Source organism: Geotrypetes seraphini, chromosome 1, assembly GCF_902459505.1.
Source record: "Geotrypetes seraphini chromosome 1, aGeoSer1.1, whole genome shotgun sequence".
NCBI classification, from domain to species: domain Eukaryota; kingdom Metazoa; phylum Chordata; class Amphibia; order Gymnophiona; family Dermophiidae; genus Geotrypetes; species Geotrypetes seraphini.
The window spans coordinates 245,197,089-245,223,055 of record NC_047084.1 but is presented as its reverse complement, the minus strand read 5'-3'; the positions used below and the strand labels follow the sequence as shown (position 1 = coordinate 245,223,055).

At 45.4% G+C, this 25,967-nt stretch overlaps 1 protein-coding gene across 1 annotated transcript in view; it reads right to left on the bottom strand.

Annotated features, from left to right (window-relative positions):
• The window catches only part of LCORL (ligand dependent nuclear receptor corepressor like), a 108,622-nt gene that overhangs the window by 52,041 nt on the left and 30,614 nt on the right, over nucleotides 1-25,967 (bottom strand). The window contains exon 2 of the mRNA XM_033959339.1: nucleotides 8,759-8,824. Coding sequence (XP_033815230.1) covers nucleotides 8,759-8,824 — 66 coding nt within the window. The remainder of the gene's footprint in view (nucleotides 1-8,758; nucleotides 8,825-25,967) is intronic.

Sequence of the window (25,967 nt, the reverse complement as noted above, 5' to 3'; positions counted from 1 at the left end):
ATGTGGCAAAGGTGAAGCATAAGAAAATGTGGCAAGTGTATCTCAAACAGGAGAAGAACACTCATATCAAAGAGTACACACATAGCTCCAAATATGCCAGTCCAAAGAACTGAGAACATAAAAACAGGAAGCAGAGGAACTGGAACAGTGAGAAAAACAAAGAGAATTTTTTTAACCAGAAACCAAGAAAAAATATTCCGTGAGTTTGTTTTGTTTTTCTTTTTGTTTTAGAAAAAACGAAGAAAGGAACCCTCCATGAAAATTGAAAGAACCATAGAACACAGGTCCCGAAAAGTTAACCATGATGCAAAAATGGAAGAATCAAGTTGTGAGAAAAGAAGAACAGCTGTACTGTCAAAGCCATATTGAAAGAGGTGCCAGAAAAAAATGGAAAAACTGTCAAGGAGCAGAGAAATAATTCTAGTGTAATCCATACGGGGTTGGATGCCAAGAAGTAGAAGAAGAGGTCCGGCGATGTGAAGAATCTTGTCTAGAGGACCTCTGCTGGGAAGAAAGCGTAGATACTGGTTTGTTTAGAGCAGCCAAGTCTGCACATGTTGAGCTAATTTCTAGGCAGCTACTTCCATAGCATCCCCAAAAAGCTTGTGTCCCAGACATGGAATGTTGGCCAATTTATTCTGGATGTTGATATCCATGTTAGAAAGTCTGAGCCAAGCAAGACGTCTCATATCCACAGATAGAGCAGACGCTCTAGATGACAATTTAAAAACGTCAGAGACTGACCTCGGGAGATACCTCGCAGTTTGTGAGAGGGTATGAATAGTTTGTTGATATTCCGGAAGTTGGTCAGGGGGAAGATGTTGTACAAAAGATGACAAGCGTCGCACATAATGCTGGAGATGTTGAGACATATCCTATATAATAAAACGCTAGCCGCGCATGCGCACTCCCACCTGCGTGTTCCGTGATACGTAGGTCCATGGCAGGCAGGAGAACGGATGCGCGGTTAGGGCCCACACTCGAGTGCTGTGGCCGACTAAGGATCGTGGGAGGATGCACCGCGTAAAGTGCTGCACAGGTACTGGAGGGGGAGGGACATACCGCTTCTGCGACAGAGGGACTCAACGGCAGAAGAAAGCCGCGAAGCAGCCTGTTTAACGTGTTGCGGCTGCCAACGCTGGAGGGAGGTTTGTTATTAAAGTCATCTCGCTGGGAGGGTCGTAGAGTCAGCGGGGGTTGGGCTGGGAGGGGAGAGAAACGTCTGCCTCGGGTGCTTCAGGCAGCAGCAGTGTTTACAATTCGCTGCTGTTGCCGGCTTCAGGCCTTCCTCTCTGGCCGGTCCTGCCTACTTCCTGTTTTCATGAAGACAGGACCCGCCAGAGAGGAAGACCTGAAGCCAGCAACAGCAATGAATTGTGAATGCTGCTGCTGCCTGATGAAGTAGTTCAAGAAGGAAAGGGAGCAGAGGGGGAGAGAATGGCTTGGAGGGAAGAAGAGATGGCAGGGCATGGAGGGAAGGAGGAAGGTATGCCAGACCAAGGGAAAAGGAAGGAGGAGATGGAGAGGCCATATGGAACAGAGAGAGAGAGGGCGGACACTAGATGGAAAGAGAAGAGAGGGCAGTGAATGGAAGGGGCAAGACAGAGGGTGAATAGTAGATGGAAGGGGTAGAGAGAGGGAGACAGACACTGAATGGAAGTGTGGAGGACAGGGGGAGCAGACGTTGGAAGGAAGTGGGGAGGAGAAAGAAAAAAGAGCACATGCAGGATTGAGGGAAGAGGATAGAGTTAGAAATAAAGATAGACAGACAGGGGGCTAGGGAAAGACACAGACAGAAAGAATGACAGCGTCCAAGGAGAGACAAATTTAAAAAAAAACCAAACAGACAGACAGACGTCTACTCTAGCACCTGGTAATGTAACGGGCTAAAACACTAGTAAAAAATATAATTAAGGATTCTGCTCAAAAGCATAGTTTTTATAAAGGCAATGACCAAAAGTGTCCAAAATATGACCTTCACGAGTTGGAGTAACTGAAGCGTAGACCCTGGAATCTAAATACTTCTTCTGTGTAGATTCCACCAGAAATGAATGATGAGGAAGCCGAGGTTCAGTAAAGCCTGGTGTAGAAAGAATTTTATAGAGTCCAGGCGTTTTGGAGTACTGGTGGTAGACAAAGGCATTTCCCAATTCTGAAAAAGGACCTGTCGGAACAGGTCATGCAAAAGTAGGATGGGAGAATCCCTGGCAGGTTCTCCAAAACAGAAAATATCTTGAAATGGAGAAGTAGTTATCAGCCTCCATAGGAACAGAGAGGCCTGTCTTTGTGGTGCAATGCACTTAACACCACTTCCAGTGTTAGGCCACCCCCATATTGGAGTTAAGTGCCATAAAGCATCTACATAGGTGCAATTCTGGCGCTTTTTATTTAGGTACCAGAGGCACTTCAATTTTAACATTTTTCACCATTTTAAATGGTGTTTATCAATTATGCTTACCTCACTGCTAACCGAGTCGAGCTCCTTTTGGTTGAAGACCCAGTCAATAATACTAAGTTTTAGTTAGTTAGTTAAGTCTTTACAAGTTGAGTAATATAGGACGAGATAGCAAGCTCCTCAGACTGAGATGTGGTGGAAAAAAAAGCTGGATCAAAAATTTCAGGATCAGAAAAAGAAAGACCATAAGAACATAAGAATTGCCACTGCTGAGTCAGACCAGTGGTCCATCATGCCCAGCAGTCCGCTCACGCGGCGGCCCTCAGGTCTAAGACCAGCACCCTAACTGAGACTAGCCCTACCAGCGCACATTCTTGTTCAACAGAAACTTGTCTAACTTTGTCTTGAATCTTTGGAGAGTGTTTTCCCCTATAACAGCCTCTGGAAGGGCGTTCCAGTTTTCTACCACTCGCTGGGTGAAGAAGAACTTCCTTACGTTTGTACGGAATCTATCCCCTTTCAACTTTAGAGAGTGCCTTCTTGTTCTCCCTACCTTGGAGAGGGTGAACAACCTGTCCTTATCTACTAAGTCTATCCCCTTCAGTGCCTTGAATGTTTCGATCATGTCCCCTCTCAATCTCCTCTGTTCAAGAGAGAAAAGGCCCAGTTTCTCTAATCTTTCGCTGTACGGCAGCTCCTCCAGTCCCTTAACCATCTTAGTCGCTCTTCTCTGGACCCTTTCGAGTAGTACCGTGTCCTTCTTCAGGTACGGCGACCAGTGCGGGATGCAGTACTCCAGGTGAGGGCGTACCATGGCCCGGTACAGCGGCATGATAACCTTCTCTGATCTGTTCGTGATTCCCTTCTTTATCATTCCTAGCATTCTGTTTGCCCTTTTTGCTGCCACCGCACATTGCATGGACAGCTTCATCGACTTGTCAATCAGAACTCCCAAGTCCCTTTCCTGGGAGGTCTCTCCAAGTACCGTCCCGGACATCCTGTATTCGTGCATGAGATTTTTGTTACCGACATGCATCACTTTACACTTATCCACGTTAAACCTCATCTGCCATGTCGATGCCCATTCCTCAAGCTTGATTATGTCACGTTGCAGATCTTCGCAATCCCCTTGCGTCTTAACTACTCTGAATAACTTTGTATCATCCGCAAATTTAATCACCTCGCTCGTCGGACCTATGTCCAGATCATTTATAAAGATGTTAAAGAGCACGGGTCCACGCACCGAGCCCTGCGGCACCCCACTGGTGACGCTCTTCCAGTCCGAGTATTGTCCATTTACCCCCACTCTCTGTTTCCTATGCTCCAGCCAGTTTTTAATCCACGTGAGTATTTCACCCTCAATTCCATGGCTTGCAATTTTCCGAAGTAGTCATTCATGCAGAACCTTGTTGAACGTCTTCTGAAAATCCAGATATACAATGTCGACTGGATTGCCCTTGTCTATCTGTCTGTTTACTCCCTCAAAGAAGTGCAGCAAGTTCGTCAAACACGATCTGCCTTTGCTAAAACCGTGCTGACTGGTCCTCATCAACCCGTTTCCGTCAAGGTGATAAATGATGCTGTCCTTTATCAGTGACTCTACCATCTTTCCCGGTACAGAGGTCAGACTCACCGGTCTGTAGTTCCCCGGATCTCCCCTTGAACCTTTCTTGAAGATCGGTGTAACATTCGCTACCTTCCAGTCTTCTGGAATCTTTCCCAATTTGATCGACAGATTGGCTATTAGTTGAAGCAGTTCAGCTATGGTCCCTTTCAGTTCCTTGATGACCCTCGGATGGATGCCATCCGGTCCCGGGGATTTATCACTCTTAAGCCTATCAATCTGCCTACATACCTCCTCTAGACTGACCGTCAATCCTGTCAGCTTTCCATTTTTGTTTCCAGCATATAGCCTGATGGGTTCCGGTATGCTGTGTACATCTTCCTTGGTAAATACAGATGCAAAAAAATGTGTTCAGTTTGTCAGCGATTGCTTTGTCCTCCTTTAGTGCTCCCTTTATTCCATGGTCATTAAAAGGTCCCACCACTTCCTTTGCGGGTCATTTCCCCTTAATATATCGAAAGAACGGTTTGAAGTTCTTCGCCTCCTTGGCTATTTTTTCCTCATTTTTTTCCTCATAGTCTCTTTTGGCCCCTTTTACCACCTTATGGCACCTGCGTTGATGTTGTTTGTGCTTGTTCCAGTTTTCATCCGTTTTTGACCTTTTCCATTCCTTAAATGAAGTTTTCTTGTCTCTGATCGCTTCCTTCACCTCTACAGTGAGCCATGCTGGTTCTTTGTTCTTTTTCCTCTTGGATCCCTTGTTGATACGCGGTATATATATATTTTGCGCCTCAGTGACTGTGTCCTTAAAAAGGGACCAAGCTTGCTCTAGCGTTTTTACAGTGCTTATCCTCTTCTTAATCTTCTTCCCTACCATGAGTCTCATCCCTTCGTAATTCCCTTTTCAGAAGTTCAGTGCCATGGCTGTCGTTTTGGACCGATGTTACTCCCCTGCGTCCAGATCAAAGCAGATCATATTGTGATCACTGCTTCCCAGCGTCCCTTCTACTTCTACATTTTGTGCTGGTCCTCGCAGGCCATTTAGAAATAAGTCCAGAATTGCATTTCCTCTAGTATTTTCCTTGACAAGTTGTTCCAGGAAGCCATCGCCTACAGCATCCAAGAACTTGGTCTCTCTAATGCAGCCGGAGATGCCTAGGTTCCAGTCTATTCCCGGATAGTTGAAGTCACCCATGATAACTGTGTTGCCTCCTTTGCAGTTGCGTTTAATCTCGTCTGTCATTTCTCCATCAATTTCTTTGGACTGCCCTGGGGGTCGGTAGTAGATGCCGATCTTCGTTTCCAGGCCATTTGTTCCTGGAATTTTGACCCATAGAGACTCTAACTTATCCGTCAGTTGTGGCGTGTTCTCTCCAGCAGATTCAATTTCCTCTTTGACGTATATGGCAACACCCCCACCTTTTTGAGCCATTCTGTCTCTGCGGTATAGTTTGTATCCCGGTAGTACAGTGTCCTAGACGTTTTCCTCAGTCCACCATGTTTCCGTGATGCCTATGATGTCAACGTTATCTTTTTGTGCTATGGCTTCTAATTCACCCATTTTATTTGTAAGGCTCCTTGCGTTTGTGTACATACACTTGAGTTTGCAGCTTTTTCCTTTCTTGCATTTCCTTCCCTCGTGTGTCCTTTTCGATCTCTCTTGCCTGTAATCTGATGAGTCTTTCCTTCTATCTTCTTGCACAGTATCCTCTGGGTATACCGGTTCCCGAACCATCGACTCTCTCTCTCTGTCGAATGTCGGCTTTCCCCTTCTTCCTAGTTTAAAAACTTGTCCACTTCTCTCTTGATGTTGCTTGCAAGTAGCCTCGTTCCGTCTCTGCTGAGGTGGAGTCCATCCTTCCTGTAGAGCTTGCTCTTCCCCCAGAATGTTGTCCAATTGCGCACGAAGTGGAATCCTTCTTCCTCACACCAGCGCCGCATCCACGCGTTGACTGCTTGCAGCTCCATCTGCCTCTTCTCATCTGCCCTGGGTACCGGCAGGATCTCCGAGAATGCTATCCTCTGCGTTCTGGTCTTCAGCTTCCTTCCTAGCATCCGGAACTGGTCCTTCAGTACTTCCCTGTTGTAGTTCCTATTGCTCACATTATTCGTCCCCACATGGGTCCACATCACCACCGCCGTATCTTCTTCTTCCACACTGTTGAGGATCCTGTCGATGCGGCTCACTATGTCTTCTACCTTGGCTCCCGGTAGGCAGGTCACCAGCCGATCAAGTCTTCCTCCCGCTATGTGGCTGTCAACTTGTCTGATGATGGAGTCGCCCACGACGATTGCTGTCCTCTCTATCTTCTCCTGATTCTCCAGCCTCAGGTCCGTGTCCCTGGCGTATGTCCATCTCTCCTGCCGCAGGTCCATATCCTTCATTCTTGCTACTGTATCACCCATTTCTTCCTGGTGGTTGTCTGTCGGGTGGTCCACACTCTCTGTAGGTGTCTTTTGGCAGTTCCACTGTTGCTGGTGATTTTCCACAGCCTCCCTATATGCCTCCTCTATGAACTTCTCCAGCTCTCGGACTTCTTCCTCGATGGTGTCTTCTGTCTTGTTCTCTGCTTCCTCTGTCTGGACGTTCTCTGCATCTCTGTCTCCCTCCTCCCCTGCTTGAAGTGCCTCCAGTTCCAATATTCTGCTCTCCAGGAGTCTGAGTTGTCTCTTCAGGCTCTCCAGTTCTCCCCATCGGGCGCATACATAAGACCGCCTCCCAGAGGGGAGGTAGTCATACATATGGCAGACGATGCAGAAAACTGGGTAGCTCAACATCTTGCTTCCGTCTGCTTGCCGATCTGCTGCGGATGCCTTCTGGGTCTGCTGTGGTTGCGCCTGCTCTTATCTGCTTTTTTCCCCCTTTTGTTCTCTCTGCCTCTGCCACTCTATGTAGCTGCTTTTCTCCTGCTCAGATCAACTGTGCTCCATTGGCCCCTCCCCTTTTTCAGGCGGAGCTTCGGTGATGGACGTCGGGGGGTGGGTGGAGCTAACTCTTACCGATTCTCCTCTTGGTCTCCTGCCTCTGCTTCTCTCTCCTGCTGTTTTATCTGCTTTTTCCCCTTTGGCTTCTCTCTCCCTCTGCCTCTCTATGTAGCTGCTTTTCATCTGCTCAGATCAGCCACTCTCAGAATCTGACCCCCTATGAGAATGGTGATTAGAAACCATATGCCGCTTCCGGTACTGGTCCCATGAGGAAGAAGCATGAGAAGAATGTTGTTGTTGATAGAACAACCTTCAAAAGATGGAGAATAATGGCTGGAACGGGACGCTCGATGACCTGAAGAGCTGTGATGAGAAACAGAAAAATGACGCTTCGGCTGTGCTGAAAAAGCAGCATCGGTACCTAGAGGCTCAATAAAAGTGCCTGGCAAATGAACCAGTACCCAGGGTAGATGATCACAGCAGGCGCTCATAGTGTGATTTGAAGACAGAAACAATCTCCTTTTCAAAAATATGCATCGATCTTCTGTTGAAAAGATTGCACCAGTACCAATGGATCAGCTGGCGGTGCCGGCAGTTGGCTCAGTGCAGGAGACTTTAAAGAGGACGCACCCCATATAGGAGAGCCAAACGCTAGATCAGCAGATCGATGATGTCGTCTTGTAGCCTGCATCGAGACTCTCAATGCTGTTGAGGCCTGGGACTCCTGCTGAAAGATATGCACCGGTACTGAAAGATATCCGCCGGTACCAATGGTGCAGCAGGTTGTTTTGGAGAGGGTGACCTCGATGAGGATGCCCCCCCCCCCCCAAGAGAAGAAACAACCTACAAGTCCAATGGTGTCGCTTCGAGGTCTTCATCGAGGAACTCAATGCTGTAGAGACCATCGACACTTTCTGGGAAGTGGAAGCTTTGAAAGCTAACTTCCTCAAAGAGATCTCTCGATGTTGATGCTGGACGTATCGATGTCGCCTGCTCTGATGATTTATCGATGTCCATGCCAAATAACCTCTCCTGTGAAGGCGATGGGTTTTGATGGAGCGCTTCTTCTGAGTGGAACAGTGAAGACAGGAGTCAATCCTGTGCTCAGGACCCAGACATTGTAAACCCAGACAGTTATGTGGGTCTGTGATAGAAATGGGTTGCTAGTATCTACAGCACTTTTTGAAGCACATCGTGGGTTTTGACATGGGAAAAACTTTGTTCACTAAATTAAACTCAATTATGAAAGAACCCCCCCCAAAAAAAAAAAAAACCAAAGACAGACAAAAAAGAATGTGAATCAGGAAGGTGCTTAGGTGGGAGAATTACAGCTAAACAGAAGCAGTCAAAAAATAGACTTTTTCGCTCTGCGGAAAACGAAACACTGGAGGTACCACGAGCCTCTTCGGGTGGGAACGCAGTCACACATGCGCAGTGCGGGTAGTCGCAAAGCTCTAAAAAATTTAGAGTGAAAGTCCACTTTTCAGACTTTCCATACCAGGCTCCATGGATGACAGCACCCTTATGTGAGAATATGTTGCCTGCATGTCCTAGGATAAGCTCATTTACTAGTGCAACTTAATAAAAGGGTCCAAAAAGCAATGAAATTGCAAGTCCTCACTTATCTGATATAGCTCCTAGAAAAGGAGAGGCTTGCTCTTTTCCTATAACCTTTACCGACGTTATATCCAGGAATTGCTTTCTGTTCTCTTCTATCATTTGTTGTTTATACAGTGGTTTGCAATCCTTAAAATAGTGAATTCAGATCAGTTTAGCTTTCTAATTGTCCTTTAATTGTGAGATTACAAAATATAATATTTATTTTCTTTACTTTCAATTTTAAATTAAGCATTCAAGAAATTAAATGCACATACCGTCAAATAAACTGAGGTCTCTACGTAATCCTGGTCCATAAAGCCCTTCTAAAATACTTTCAAAACCTGTAATAAAGAAATTTCATTTTATTATGGATTAAGTAAGCAGTAGACCACTTCAAAATTTTAAGAACTGAAAACGTTAAGCTATCACTTTTTGAGGCTAGTTTAATATGTTCCATCACTCATTCTTATTGTTGTCAACATTAAAATCATAACTTAGATAAAGCCAATATTGAAAAGCACTACAAAAATAGATGCAATCAAAAGAGGCAAAACCCTACTGCACAAAAGAGTACCACAAAACAGCAGAGGAAAAACCAACAGAAAGAGCTAGGGTCATGTACCTACTGTAACAAATGAGAATGAAATTTTAAACCCGTTAAAAACCAAGGCAATATTTTATTTATATCTGTTAATTTCCTTTCTTTGAATCCAACTAGGTTAATCCAAACAAATGAGTTGTGTCTCCCCATCAAAAGATGGAGGAAAAGAATCCACAGACTTCCAATGACTACTACTACTATCCATTCAGTCGTGTCTGACCCTTGGTTACTCTGTAGGCCAGTCCTCGTCATGCTTCCTTGTTTTCCACGGCTTCTTTCAATTGCTTGATGTTCATTCATGTGTCATTCTTGATGGTATCCAGCCATCTCCTGCTTCCTTTTACCACCAACATCAATATTAAAGGTTTAGTACACTAATGAAACCTTCTGTATGCCATTTTTACACATTCACCAAAACAAAACATCTAGTAGAGAACCACTGCTGAACAAATTATAGTTCCTCATCAAGAGGAGTTATACATTACTAAACTTATGAAAGAACTAATGAAACTAATTAAAATTGTCTAGAAAGGAACAGAACTGGTTTAACAGGACTTAAGGAAAGGAAGTTAACAGGTATGAATAAAGTTTCATCTTCGTTTTCACCATGCAAGACCAACCTAGATGAAATGGGAGGTACAAAACAGTATGCATCAGGGAGAGCATTTCTAATGCTCCATGAGTCATAACTCTGCCAAAAGGTTTTGTCTCTGGCCAAATCAACAACCTTATAATGTTTCACAAAGGAAAGGATGATCACGTAACTCTCTATAAACATCTTCCAGAGCCACCACCTGGCTCTGGCCCATGAAATCATTTGTGCCTGTGCTGAATGAGCCCACTGGCCCAGTTGCACAGTCATACAACAAAGAATGTAAATGACTCAATTACAGCTTTAATCCACTTCACAATGGAAGACTTTGAAGCTGCCTCCTTTTTTGCATGGACCCTGAAACAGCACAAAAGTCTAAGGAAAGGGTGTATCATCTCCAGATATTGCAGGACTGCATGCTCTACATCCAGTTTATGGAGCTTTCCAGACAAATTCTGACAAAGGCCCAGATTCACTAAAGATAACGCCGTTATTCAATCGCTGTTGGCTGATTTTCTGGCCGATTTTGAAACAGCAATTGAGTCACTATCTTTTTTACATGCAAATGAGTGAGCAATTGAGTTGATGCAGAGCCCTGACAATAGCGACAGGAGACGTAGCCTCCTGTCACTGCTGTCAGGGCTTTTGTTGCCCGCCTGCTAAACATATGGCAGCAGTGATGCCCAGTCCCCTCCTGCCATCGGCCTCCTTCAGCCCTGCCTGTGGCCGGATGAATACCCCCCTCCTCCCGCGGCCAGCCGAACATCACCCCCCACTCCCTGCCGAACACACATGCTTAAAAATATGGCAGGAGTCCCTCTCCTTCCCCACCCCCCAAAAACAAATGGCAGGAAGGATATAGGCTCCCTCCTGCTGTCAGACCCCCCTCCCCCCGCCAACCTCCCCCCCCCAAACTTAAATATACATCATATACAACCCCCTCCCCCCGGTATCATAAATTGGGAGCAGGAGGGGTCTCAGTCCCTCCTGCTCTTCCAACCTCCAGCGACGCAATGCGGGCCTTAGGCTCCGCCCCGGTGCACCGGATTCCTCTCTAAGGAAGTCTCTGATTGGCTCAGGTCCCAAGGGAGGAGCACGAAGCACCTGAGCTAATCAGGGTCTTAGGCCCCTCCCCATGCATCATATGATGCATCGGTGCGGAGCCTACGGCCCGCATTGCGTTGCTGAAGGCTGGAGGAGCAGGAGGTACTGAGCATCTTTCCTGCTCCTAATTCACAGGTACCGAGGGTGTACCGGGGAGTGGGCATCCCTCCTGCTATATCTAAGTTTGGGGGGTTCCGACAACAGGAGTTGGCATCCCTCCTGCCATATCTAAGTTGGGGGGAGGGAGTTTGGTGGGGGGGGCGATGGCAGGAGGGAGTGCGCATCCCTCCTGCCATATTCACACGGGAGAGGTGAAAGTGTCTGGTGGCAGGAGGGAGTGGGCATCCCTCCTGCTATTTTGGGGGGTTCGGGGAGGGAGGGAGCGCTTTCTTGGGGGGGGAGGCTTTTTCATTTTTTTTATTGGCCAGATATTTTGCATGTGTGATAAATGCAAAATGTCTGTGCCATTGCAAAAAAAAAAAAAAAAAAAAATGAAATAAAACAAAACCAGGCAGACCTGTCGGTAACAGTTACCATCAGATCTGCAGCAGTCGAATTTTAGGATAGTAAAACCTGATTCAAAATAGCCAAGCAAATGTTAGTGAATCAATCGCTTGGCTATTTTGAATGGGGTTTTACTAATTTGCATGGGTAGGATAGGATCGGATCGGACAATGAGGAAAACACACAGTGGACCGTTTAGTGAATCGGGTGGGTAGCAGCGATGGTTTAGCAATGATCACTGACTTTAGTAAATCGGGGCCAAAGACCTTAAACATGAAGGCATGAAGCAATATCACTCAATTTGTACAAGAACATAAGAATAGCCTTACTGGGTCAGACCAATGGTCAAGCCCAGTAGCCCGTTCTCACGGTGGCCATTCCAGGTCCCTAGTACCTGGCCAAAACTCAAGGAGTAGCAACATTCCATGTTACTGATCCAGGGCAAGCAGTGAATGAAATGGGGAAACAATCTTTGGCAAGAATAGGGCTGTGCAAAGAGACACCATTTTGTCCAAAAAGCATAGATATGGGTCTTCCCAGGATAAGGCCTGCAAATCAGAACGTGGCATACAAATTGTGAATAGTCTTTAGAGTTTTTTATAGAAGCATAATAGATCCTTTATAGAAGCATAATTCAGAGGCTAAAATGTCAAACCTACCAAAGAAACAGAACACCAAAATCAGGTCCCATTGAAGAACTGCCCAAATCGTCAGTCAAATGAATTTAATATGTTGTAAAAAGTGATTATCAGGGTGTGCCGCTAAGGAAAATACATGAATCTTGCCCCAGAAACATGATAGGGTTACTACTTGGACCTTGAGGGAACTGAGGAGCATGGCATCAGCCATGGCATTGTACCATATTCTTGGAAACTACGCTATTATTCCAACAATCAAAAATATTCACTAATCTTTCTCAGGTAGCTCAAATTACCATCCAATTTACAATATTAAATTTTATGCAACGATTATTGAAAAACATGTCTTCAACCATTTAAATGATTTTGTTAAAAAAAAAAAATATTCTCCATCCCTACCAAACTGGTTTTTGTCCAAATCATTCAACAGAAACTTCGTTCCTTGAGACTTATAACCACAATATTGCATTACATTGATCATCTCAAACCACAATTACTGATTTCTTTAGATCTTACTGCTGCATTCGATAGTGTTGATCATAATAGTCTTACTACAATATCTGCAAGCTATTAGTATTACTGACACAGCTCTTCATGTCACCATTACTTACACTTGAATATCATCGGTGTAAATAAATGTAGTAAAGCCGATAAATTGTGCAACTTCTTCACGCCACTAACATTTCAGATCCCAAAGTAGTACAACAAATTAATCAAACACTTAATTTGAATTCTACATGGCTCTACATCAATCATTTATCATTGAATCCTCAAAAATCCGAAGTCATGTTCTCTTGTACAAAAGATAAATCAAATGCTTCCTTCTCCATTGATACTTTCTAATACTCCAATTTAACTTTCAAAAATATTTAAAATTTTAGGTGCTATAATGAAAGGATAATTTAGTATATTTGGTATTTCACAAATTTCTACTACTGTAAAACACAGTTAATATAAATTATGCCTTATTTGTTTGATATCTCATCTTCTACTTCCCTCCACTATTAATATTCTTGTTCATTCTTTAGTAACTAGTCTTTAAGCTCGTTACATTAATGGGTGCTATAATAGATGTGTCTGTCTGTCTGTCTGTGTTTCTTTATCTCTCTCTCCTTGGCCGCTGTCTGTGTCCTTCTGTCTTTCCCCCCTCCCCCCCGAGCAAAGCTGTCTGCCCCCAGCACACACTTCCCCCCCCATGCAGCCCCCTTTCCCTCTCTCTGTCTCTCAATGGCCCTCTTCTGTCTTCCCCCCAGAGCAAAGCTGTCTGTCCCCAGCACACCTCCCCCACAAAGCAGCCCCCTTTCCCTCTCCCTATCTCTCCGTGGCCCCTTCTGTCTCCCCCCAGCACTCCCCTCCCTCCAAAGCAGCCCCCTTTCCCTTTGGCCCCCGGTATTGATCCACTTCTTACCTTCCCTCCATCCTGGCATCTTCTGGCCTGCTTCTCTTCAAAGCAGCCTGCGATTGTGGTGGCCGGCTTTAGCGAACCTCGCAGGCCGCTCTCCAACTCGGTAGCACGTTCCCTCTGACGAGATCCCGTGAGTCAGAGGGAATGTGCTACCAAGGTTGGAGAGCGGCCTGCGAGGTTCGCTAAAGCCAGCCACCATCGCAGGCTGCTCTTTAGAGGAGAATCAGCATCAGCGGCGGCAGCGGCGAGTGAGGCCGAGGACGCGGGCAGGGAGAGAGCTTGCCTGGCTTCCATGGTGATTGAGGGCGGGAGGAAGGGAGTGGCCAGAATGTTCCCTGCCGCCGGGTTGGAACACGACCATGGATCACACACCACGGCGGCAGGGAACACGAAACCCTAAATGCGCTTGCGCACTTAGGGTTTTATTATATAGGATTAGTACACTCAATTACTGTAATTCTTTATATTACGGTATTAGGCACAAAGATTTACACTGTTTACAATTAGTTTTATAGAGATATTTTGAATTAGTTCAAAACACCTCTATAAAATTAATAACTGGAAAAAATAAATTTGATCATGTCACTCCCCTTCTAAAATCCGCTCACTAGTTACCTATTAATCACCGTTTAATGTACAAAATTTTGCTTCTGGTTAAGATACAATCTACTTGATCTCCTCCTACCTTGATAACTATTTGATACCATATTTACCATCACTCTATTCAACAAAATCTTCTCACAATTCTACCTGTAAGATATATTACCGTATTTTCGCGGATATAACGCGCACCTGTGTAAAACGCGCACAGGGGTATAGCGCGCAGAAATCACGATGATATGTACCAAAACTTTTCTATACCGCGCTCAGGCATATAACGCGCATGATGCCCGACGCTCCTTTCGCCCGCCCTGACTTTCCGTGCGCTGTCCCGACTCTCCGTTCACCCCCCTGACTTCCGTGCACTGCCCTGACTTTCCGTGCGCTGTCCCGACTCTCCGTTCACCCCCCCTGACTTTCCGTGCACTGTCCCCCCTTGAAGTCCTGTCCCCCTTGAAGGTCTGTCCCCATTCTGAAAGCCTGATGCCCCCCCCCCCGACGTCCGATACATCCCCCCCCCCGGCAGGACCACTCGCACCCTCACCCCGAAGGACCGCCGACTCCCCAACAATATCGGGCCAGGAGGGAGCCCAAACCCTCCTGGCCACGGCGACCCCCTAACCCCACCCCGCACTACATTACGGGCAGGAGGGATCCCAGGCCCTCCTGCCCTCGACGCAAACCCCCTCCCCCCAACGACCGCCCCCCCCCAAGAACCTCCGCCCGTCCCCCAGCCGACCCGCGACCCCCCTGGCCGACCCCCACGACCCCCCCCACCCCCCTTCCCCGTACCTTTGGAAGTTGGCCGGACAGACGGGAGCCAAACCCGCCTGTCCGGCAGGCAGCCAACGAAGAAATGAGGCCGGATTGGCCCATCCGTCCTAAAGCTCCGCCTACTGGTGGGGCCTAAGGCGCGTGGGCCAATCAGAATAGGCCCTGGAGCCTTAGGTCCCACCTGGGGGCGCGGCCTGAGGCACATGGGCCAAACCCGACCATGTGTCTCAGGCCGCGCCCCCAGGTGGGACCTAAGGCTCCAGGGCCTATTCTGATTGGCCCACGCGCCTTAGGCCCCACCAGTAGGCGGAGCTTTAGGACGGATGGGCCAATCCGGCCTCATTTCTTCGTTGGCTGCCTGCCGGACAGGCGGGTTTGGCTCCCGTCTGTCCGGCCAACTTCCAAAGGTACGGGGAAGGGGGGTGGGGGGGTCGTGGGGGTCGGCCAGGGGGGTCGCGGGTCGGCTGGGGGGGCGGTCGGAGGTTCTTGGGGGCGGGCGGTCGTTGGAGGGAGGGGGGTTTGCGTCGAGGGCAGGAGGGCCTGGGATCCCTCCTGCCCGTAATGTAGTGCGGGGTGGGGTTAGGGGGTCGTCGTGGCCAGGAGGGTTTGGGCTCCCTTCTGGCCCAACTACACAAAGGTACGGGGAAGGCGGGTGGGGGTGTCGTGGGGGTCGGCCAGGGGGGTCGCGGGTCGGCTGGGGGACGGGCGGAGGTTCTTGGGGGGGGGCGGTCGTTGGGGGGAGGGGGTTTGCGTCGAGGGCAGGAGGGCCTGGGATCCCTCCTGCCCGTAATGTAGTGCGGGGTGGGGGTAGGGGGTCGCCGTGGCCAGGAGGGTTTGGGCTCCCTCCTGGCCCGATATTGTCGGGAAGTCGGCGGTCCTTCGGGGTGGGGGTGCGAGTGGTCCTGCCGGGGGGGGGGGATGTATCGGACGTCGGGGAGTCGGCCGGGCAAGAGGGCTTGGGCTCCCTCTTGCTCCGATCGTGGATGCGGGTGCGGGTGGGAGCGCGTGCGAGCGGTCGTTCGGGGTGGGGGTGCGAGCGGTCCTGCTGGGGGGGTGAATCGGGCGTCGGGCGGGGTGGGAACTATGTTTAAAAACTTTTCTATACCGCGCTCAGGCATATAACGCGCGAGGGGTATGCGCGGTACGTAAAATCACGTATAACGCGCGCGTTATATCCGCGAAAATACGGTACATATTGAGAGATAAGGAGTTAAGTCACTTAGGGGTGATAAGGAGTTAAGTCACTTAGGGGTCCTTTTACTAAGGCGCGATAGCCGATTTAGCACACAATGCTAACGCATCCATTATGTTCTATGGAAGCGTTAGCATTTAGCGTGCACTAAATGGGGGGGGGGAGGGGGGAATGGTTCTACTGTCAGTGGGCTATAAGAGTCCATGCCCACTGTCTATGTTAACTGTATTTGCTATGTAGGTCTTGGAATTCTGGGAAGCAAGAGGGTGGGGGGAGGGAGGACTATAGTTTTGACTGTATTGTCATTCTAGGGCTTTAGATGTTGGATTGTTTTGCTGTTTTTCTCCCATTTGACTTATTTAATAATAAAAATTGTTTAAAATTAAGTAACTTTCTAAAAGTTTCAATACTGCCAGTACTGCGCGTACATGAGTGCCTTCCCACCCAATGTCAGTTCGCAGGACCATCAGTTCAATAAACAAGTTAAGAATCCAACCAGGGGAGGGTTGTGAGAATATATCTGCCTGATGTCCCTGGATAACACCTGCTACAGGTAAATAACTGTGCTTTATCCCAAGACAAGCAGGCAGCATATTCTCACAGATGGGACTTCCTAGCTATGACGAATGGGATGGAGGGAAGTTGGCGACTAAATAGAAAATAAGTTGTTTGGTTGGGTTGGGGTTTTTTTTGTGGGGTGTTTTGTGGGGTTTGTTTTTTTTAAACTGTTTGGCTGAACCAACTATCCCATCTGGTATTAGTCTCCAGACAGAAATGGGATGTGAACATATGAAGTAGGGACTTAAGAGACTGCTTCATAAATGTCCACAATGGAGGAGAAATGGAGTGGCTGCCACCACTGTTATTTCAGGCTTTGGAGCAGTAATGTCCAGTGGTTGCCAAACCCACGCATGGCATTAAGTCATGCAGTTCGTTGACTATGGAGAGATGAAGTTCTTGATCATCGAAGGTCCTAGTCTGTTGATATTAAAGGACAATAGCAGATAAGCTGAAGTTTGGAAAATCATAGTACAATATAGGTTGTAAGACAAAGGCAGATTTATAGTCCAATAAGCGAAGTACAGTTGTCCCAGGGAAGCAATGTAGTCTGGAGAAGAAGCTTGGTACTTTCATAGAGTGGTTGAAATTAAAAGTGGAGATAATCTCTAGTAGGAATATAAAATGAGTAAGAAGAACAACTCTTATACTTGAGGAAATGGTGAGTAAAGTGGATCATGTATTAGGATTGGAATCCAGTAGATTGCTACACAGAAGGGATTCAATGGGAGAAGACCACTTGCTAAGTAATGTGCTGTAGAGATGAAGTCATAAGCACTTCAAATGCAGACTTCAACATATGAAGATAGCCTGTGGAATTGAAACAACTGGAGGAGGTTGAACTCCAGTTGTTTCAATTCCACAGGCTATCTTCATATGTTGAAGTCTGCATTTGAAGTGCTTATGACTTCATCTCTACAGCACATTACTTAGCAAGTGGTCTTCTCCCATTGAATCCCTTCTGTGTAGCAATCTACTGGATTCCAATCCTAATACATGATCCACTTTACAATTCCAGTCCTTGAGAGCCACAGGCAGGTCAGGTTTTCAGGATATCCACAATAAATATGCACGAGATAGATTTACATCTCAAGAAAGCAGTGCATGCAAATCCATCTCATATATATTTATTGTGAATATCCTGAAAATCTGACCTGCCTGTAGCTCTCGAGGACCGAATTGCTTACCTCTGGACTAGAGGCCCTGATATCATGAGGTCCTTCAGGAAGTAAGAAAGCAATAGAAAATGTATCCAGATGGTTGGTGTTCAAAGGTACATATATGAAATATAGTACTGAGATGCATATATGAAATATATGTACTGAGGTACATATATGAAATATAGTGCTGAGATGCATTTGTAGGGCACAGAGAGGTGAGATAACCACGTATTGAAGTGTTGGTTGTTCCTCGAATTCTGATATTCCTGTGCTGGGCCTTGAGCATGTGCGTCGAACGTGAACTCTCACGTCGAACGTGAACTCTCAAGGCCCAGCACAGGAAGCAGATCTTCAGGCACCGGCACCACGCACAGGACATGCTGGTGCCAGTGCCGCTGCGGAGGCTACAGCAAAGTAAGAAGAGGGTTCGGGTGGGTTGGGGAAACCTCAGATCGCGGCGGGGGGGGTGCCCGATGGCGGCGGGGGAGGGAGGGGGCGGATCGCGGGAGGGAGGATGCCAGTTCGCGGGGGGGGGGGCTTCGGGGGGAGCAATGCCGGTTCTCGTGGGGGGGGAGCAGCGCTGCTGGCCTTGGGGGGGGTTTGGAATCTATCAAAGCGAGTTTCCATTATTTCCTATGGGGAAACTTGCTTTGATAAACGAGCATTTTGGATTACGAGCATGCTCCTGGAATGGATTAAGCTCGTAATCCAAGGTACCACTGTACTCGTATATGAAAGCGAGTTTCCCTATAGGAACTAAGGGAAACTCGCTTGATACTTTCCCACCCACCCCCACCCTTTACGGCCAGCGGCGCTGCTCTACCCCCCTCCCCCCCAAGAACCAGCATTGCTTCCCCGCCTCACGAAGCACCCGAGAATCTCGGAGAGAGCGTGAACTCGAAGGCCTTGAGCATGCGCAGATGCTCAAGGCTCAGCAAACAAGAAGACGCAGATCTTCAGGCACTAGCACGTCCTGTGCGTTGATGCCGATGCCAGAAGGGAGTAAGCAGTGTGTTCGGATGGGTGCTGGGGGATGCCAGATCGTAGGGGGGTGGGGATGCGATGCTTGCAAATCGAGGCAAGCTCGGTTTCCGAGGCACCAATTTTGCGAATGTTTTGCTCGTCTTGCAAAACACTCGCAAACCGGTGCATTCGTAAACTGAGGTACCACTGTATGTCAGTTTTGAAAATTTATATCTGCTGTCTATATTTTGTACTATATTTGTCTATTTTTCTATAGTTGTTACTGAGATGACATTGCATATTTTAAAATGTCATCTCTGCCCTGACCCTGCCTACCACTAGACCACCAGAGGGGGGGGACAGGGTACAAAGCCTGGCAGGGAGAGGGGACAGGATGCAGAGCCTGGCAAGGAGTGTGGGTTTGGGTGCAGAGCCTGGCAGGAAGAATTTGGTTCAGAATGTTTTTTTTCTTGTTTTCCTCCTCTAAATTTAGGGTGCGTCTTATGGAGCGAAAAATACGGTATGTACTTATTTTAATTATGTATTTATTTATTCTTATTTTGAAGGGAAGAATATTCAAAGTTTAACAGATAACCCCCTACCTGGCTCAATATGAAAGTGAAATCTCTTGATAAGTGTCGATACCAGAAATTGACAGAGAAGTCTCCTTGTTCGAATGGAGTTCTGGTAGAGATAAGAGTATAATTCGCCCCAGTCAAACTGATAAGTGTTATGGTAGAGTGGGTGAAACTCCAGTGAATGTGGATGGAGACTATAGAGCATTGAGTAGGCTATGTAGGATGCTAAAAAGTTGAAAGAACTTTTATCAAGTAGGAGTTTGAGATGTTTGAGAGCATTGGCTTCTAGGGCGATTAGTCAACGATGTGGAAGATGTTGATGACATAGTGTAGCGCCTTTTAAATGATATAGTCAGCTGTTTAGAATCATGCGACTTGGAGGCTGAGAGAGATGTCATAGTGCAAACTTGCCTGGTGATCTTCTGCATAGTTTTCTCAAAGTGATCACCAAAAAGTTTGTCTCCCGTGCAAGAGGAATTAGCAAGGTAGTCCTGAAGAGCAAGTTCAAACCTGATTCATGAAGCCACACTTGTCGTCTCATTGCAATAGACAAGGCTGACAGCTCTGGAAGTGACATCAAAAGCATCAAAGATTGATCTTGACATGAATGTCCTGGTCTCATGGATATCATGCAAAGTTTGCTGAAAGTCAGGAAGTTGGTCTACAAGAATAGCTTGCTAAGCACTTAAAATAGAATGTCATATGGAAAGCATAATTGAGGATATGGCTAGTAAGCATTGTATTTTGAAATAACTTACGACCAAATTTATCCAAGTACAACTTCCCGTACTTGGAGGTATAGTGGCATATGATATGGAGGTACACAAGCTCTTCAAAACAGATTCAACAAGAAGACATTGATGTTGTAATTGTGGCCTATTAAAGCCAGGGCAGGACTACACCCTGTAAAGGGAATCAAATTTGGATGGAGCCACCGCTATATGCAGGAGAGTCTCCCAGTTTTTCAACTGGAATTCCCTTAACAGATCATGGATTGGGAGTTTTAAACATTTCCTTAGGAGCTGTTCAAAGACAAGTAAATCAAAAACTACAGCTCTAGGATCTGGTTCAGATTCCATAGGTACAGAAAATATTTGACCCAGTCGCCATATGAACATGGTGAAGGAAAGGCTCTCTGGTGGCAATGTATGCCTAGTTGAGGAGGAGAAGTATCCGAAAAAAAGACCATAGGTGTCCGGTGCAGAATATTGTGAGCCAGAGAAATCCTGAAGGGATAGATCAGAGTCCTTCTGTTGTAAAACTGGAGATAAGAACATAAGAATAGCCTTACTTAGTCAGACCAATGGTCCATCTAGCTCAGTAGCCCGTCCTCAGGGTGGCCAATCCAGGTTACTAGTACCTGGCAAAAACTCAAAAAGTAGCAACATTCCATGCTACTGATCCAGGGCAAGCAGTGGTTTCCCCCATGTCTGTCTCAATAACTGACTATGGACTTTCCTTCAGGAAATTGTCCAAACCAATCTTAAAACCAACTATGCTATCCGCTCTTACCACAACCTCTGGCAACGTGTTCCAGAGCTTAAATATTCCGAGTGAAAAATTATTTTCTCCTATTGGTTTTAAAAGTATTTCCCTGTAATTTCATTGAGTGTCCCCCTAGTCTTTGTAATTTTTTTATTTATTTATCATTTCTCAATAACATATCAAGTATCCACTTGTACAGAAAGGTAAAGTTAGACAGGAAATAAAATACGATTCAAATTATAATCCACTAACCCAGTATATCTTAACTTTAACTCAAATCCTCAATTTGGATCCAAGATGTAGAATCAGCGAGAATATAACAAAGAAATACAAATAAACTAACAATTATGTTGGCTGAGACAGGAGATCAAACAATCTTAGAGTACTCATATTCCTCCTCCTATTTTCAGTCGAGCCGCTGACAAGAAGGTTGTCAGTTGGCTAGGATCAAAGAAAACATATTTTTGCATTTGATGCACTATGACACATTTACATGGGTGACGAAGAAAGTAAGTCACCCCAAGAGCCATAACACCTGGCTTTAACAACAAAAATTCACGGTGACATTTTTGTGTATCTCATGACAGATCTGGATACATTTGTATTTTAAACCTTAGAAATTATTTCTGTCTATTTTTAAAGAAAAGTCTTAATAGCCAGTTCTTATCCGGTGCTAAGGCAACTGTAAGAAGAAGTGTTGCCGGCTTTGCGACTTCCCTATCTGAAAGTTCCAGGATTGTAGATATATTAAGCAATTGTTGATCATCTTCCTTTAATGTTTCTTCCCTTTTAATAGGTAAATAATACACTTGGGTGAATGGCGGTAACAGTTCTTCAGTAATTTCCAACACCTCCATCATGTAACATTTCAACATATCTCTCGGAGTTACTGCCGCAACTCTAGGAAAGTTAATGAGTCTAAGATTATTGTTGCGGGAAAGTTTTCTAAAGACTCCAATTTTCTCCTTAAGTTGATATTATCTCTCACCAGTGTTCCTCTAATTTGTTTGGAAACTTTCATTTGTTGGGAAGAATTTAATGTTGAATTTTTCAAGTCTTGTAGATCAATTTTAATATTCTTAATTAGTCTTTGTAATTTTTGATAGAGTAAAAAAGCCGATCCACTTATACCCATTCTACACCACTCAGGATTTTGTAGACTTCAATCATATCTCCCCTCAGTCGTCTCTCTTCCAGGCTGAAGAGCCCTAACCTTTTCAGTCTTCCTCATATGAAAGGAGTTCCATCCCTTTTATCATCTTGGTTGTTCTTCTTTGAACCTTTTCTAGTTCCACTATATCTTTCTTGAGATAAGGCGACCAGAATTGAATGCAATATTCCAGGTAAAATCACACCATGGAGCGATACAGAGCATGATATCATTCTTTAGTCTCGTTAACCATTCCTTTAATAATTCATGTCATCTCGTTTGCTGTTTTGGCCACCACACAATGGGTGGAAGGTTTCATCGAATTGTCTACAATAACACCCAGATCTTCTTCTTGGGCGCTAACCCCCAAAGTGGACCCTTGCATCTGGTAACTGTGATTTGGGTTATTCTTCCCAATGTGCATCACTTTGCATCTGTCCACATTAAATTTAAATTTTATCTGCCACTTCGATGCCCAGTCTTTCAATTTTCTAAGGTCTGCCTGCAATTTTTCACAATCTGCATGTGTTTTAACAACTTTGAACAGTTTAGTGTCATCTGCAAATTAATCACATCGCTCGTTGTTCCAATTTCCAGATCATTTATAAATAAGTCAAATAGCACCAGTCCCAGTACAGATCCCTGCATGACTCCACTATTTACTCTCCTCCATTGAGAAAAATGGCTATTTAACCCTACCCTCTGTTTTCTATCCAATAATCCATTCCTAATCCACAACTGAACTTTGACACCAATCCCATGACTCTAATTTTCTCAGGAGCCTCTCATGAGGAACTTTGACAAAAGCTTTCTGAAAATCTAGATACTCTACACCAGGGGTTTTCAAATTTTTTGGTTTCGCTGGGCCACATTGGCTGAAAAAAATGTTTCTGGGGCCTCACAAACATGCAAATGCAGCAGCAAGACAGAGGAAGGAGCCAGCAAGACGGTAAACACCCGGGAGCAGCAGAGGAAAACACTGCATCGCCCTCGACCGGGGCCGCACAAAATACTTCATTGGGCTGCATGCGGCCCTTGGGCTACAGCTTGGACACCCCTGCTCTACACCAAACAGCTTACCCTGTTTGTCTACGTGTTCCACAATTTTATTTTTTATAATTATTTCCACTATTCTGCCTGGCACTGAAGTCAGGTTTACCAGTCTAATTTCCCCTAGAACCCTTCTTAAAAATTGGCTTAACATTGGCCACCCTCCAATCTTCAGGTACTACATACAATTTTAGCTACAGATTACAGATCACAAACAGCGGTCAGCAATTTCATGTTTGAGTTCTTTTAGTAACCTAGGATTTATACCATCTGGTCCAGGTGATTTATCACTTTTTAACTTGTTGATTTGGCTTAGATGTAAAAACAGGACCTCCAGAAGGAGCACAACGTTATGCAGTGTGATGGCTACTGTGCGTTGGGATGGACTTCTTAGTCTCCTTTGGTACCAGTCTGACGCCAATGAGGAGGAAGTGCTCCAATGAAGGGACCTGGATTTGCGTTGAGCAGGAGACCAAGATGTGGTATCCTGAGGCCTCATAGAGCCATGCTCGGACTGGGCCGGTACCAGAGTAGTCAGTGCAGCAGTTGGCTTTGATTAGCCTCAAAGCATGTTGACACTCCTGAAGCAATTCTCGCAGTTGATCCTGATTGGTAGGGTGCAGTACCATGGATGATACCTATGGTACAGGGTATTGAGGCATTGGTAACCTCGAAGTTGAGGCATGCCCCAGAGATGACACTTTCTGTAATGATGGGCAGCAAGACTGCTGTCGACATCGTTTGCCATGCACCTTTTTCGGCGTTATAGATGATGGCGTCATTTGAAGAGGTGAGGCATGGGAATCCTTCTTTAGCCTGTTTACTTGATGTTTGCGTTTGTACTGAGGCAGACAACATCAAATGGTGTGGTGATTGTGGTGCCGACATCCGGTGTTGAGGACATCTGTGATGAATCTTGGGGTCCAAAAGGTTTCTCCTGTTGTAGACATCGAGCCTTCAAAGAACATTTCTCTAACTTAGAACAATGATTACAAGAGTCTATCCGGTGCTCAGGACCAAGGCACTGAACATACCAATTGTGTGAGTCAGTGACTGATATGGCCCTATTGCACTGAAAATATCTCTTGAAGCTGGTAGAAGGCTTCGACAGATCAATGCAAGATCTAAGGAATCAAATTTTTCCTCCAAAAGTCAAGTAAATTCATGATGAAAAAGAGTCGATGCTGCCAGCCAGAAAACTGGCTGAAGGAAAGATGAAGGCCTGAAAACGAAAAATGTAAAACTTTTAAAACAAAACTCTAAGAAAATACAGTAGTATCAAAGAAAAAGAAGGTAATGAAGAAAATCAATATGGGAAGGCACAAAAAGGGGAAAAAAGTAGCGCAACTGGAGAAACTCCAACAACATGGGTCTTCTTAGCTCCACAGAAAACTAAGAACTGATGGTCCTGTGAGCTGGCAACAGGCGGGAAGGCACTCACACATGTGGATTATGGGTAGTCTTGAAACTTCTAGGAAGTTAAAGTGACAGCACATTTTTACACTGTCTGTATCAGTACTCCTTGGATGATATCACCCATCTGTGAGAATATGCTGCCTGCTTGTCCTGGGATAACCAGGATCTCACATCTGGGGAGGCTGTCACATACTTGTCAATGGCATGGATGAGCAGCCCTTGCATTGAGGGCATTTCAAAAACATCAGTGACTGATGCCACACTTTGACAGGGAGTAAGAGAGACACTTTGCCTCCACCCCAATGTCCTGTATCACACTCCCTTTATACAGACGGTTGAAGTTGAATCCTTTTCCTCCCCATGGAGACTGATGTTTCAATGCTGATGTTGATGGACCAGTCTTATCCCCAAAAAGCCTCTCTGCTTTTCTTTACCATGAATCCCTCTGACATCTATGAGCAGAGTACACAAGAGGAATCATAGTCAGGTCTCAGACAATGCAGGCACCATGGCGTGAGTATCCATGATGGATATAGTCCTTGTGAAGCTGCTAGGAATCTTCCTTTTGGACATGTCTGGAAAAATAAGAGCAGTAAAAATCAAACCATTTGATTGTGATAAAAAATAAATAACTCAAGTCAGTTGTTCAATGCAAAAACAAGCCTGAAATAAGCTGTGAAAAAAATAAATAAATAAAAATTAAAAAAAAGCTCAGCTCAGTAAAAAAAATAAAAAAAAAAAAATTACAAAAAACCCAAAAACCTGGGTAAGGGACAGTTACAAAGTACCACACCGTACTGATGCACTAATGGCTACATGTACAACTTCTACTATAAGTTTAACAGCAACAAAAAAAAGAACATAAGAATTGCCATACTGGGACAGACCAAAGGGCCATCAAGCCCAGTATCCTGTTTCCAACAATGGCCAGCCAAGGTTACAAGTACCTAGCTAGATCCCAGACTTTATGCTGCTTATCCTAGGAATAAGCAGTGGAGTTCAAAAAAAGCCATCTCAATAATGGCCTATGGACTTCTCTTTTAGGAAATTATCCAAGCTTTTTTAAACCCCGTTAACTGATTTCACCACATTCTCCAGCAACAAATTCTAAAGTTTAATTACACGTTATGTGAAGAAATATTTTCTCTAGTTTATTTTAAATCTACTACTTAGTAGCTTCATAGTAATTTTAGAAAGAGTGAACAAGCGATTTGCATCTACCCTTTCCACTCCACTCAGCATTTTATAGACCTCTATCATAACCCTTCTGAACCGTCTCTTCTCCAAACTCAAGAGCCCTAGCCACTTTAGCCTCTCCTCATAGGGAAGTTGACCCATCCCTTTTAGAATTTTTGTTTCCTTTCTCTGTACCTTTTCTAATTCCGCTATATCTTTCTTGAGATACGGCAACCAGAATTGCACACAGTATTCAAGTTATGGCCATACCATAGAGTGATACAAGGGCATTATAATATTTTCATCTTTGTTTCCATTCCTTTCCTGATAATTACTAACATTTTGTTTGCTTTCTTAGCAGCCGCCACATATTGAGCTGAGGGTTTCAACGTATCCTCAACAATGACACCTAGATCCTTTTCCTGGACAGTGACACCTAACACAGAACCCAGAATCACATAGTTATAGTTTGGGTTCCTCTTTCCCCCATGCATCGTAGTCTCCTTTCTTAAAGGAAAGTGCTGCTGTATTGGATTTC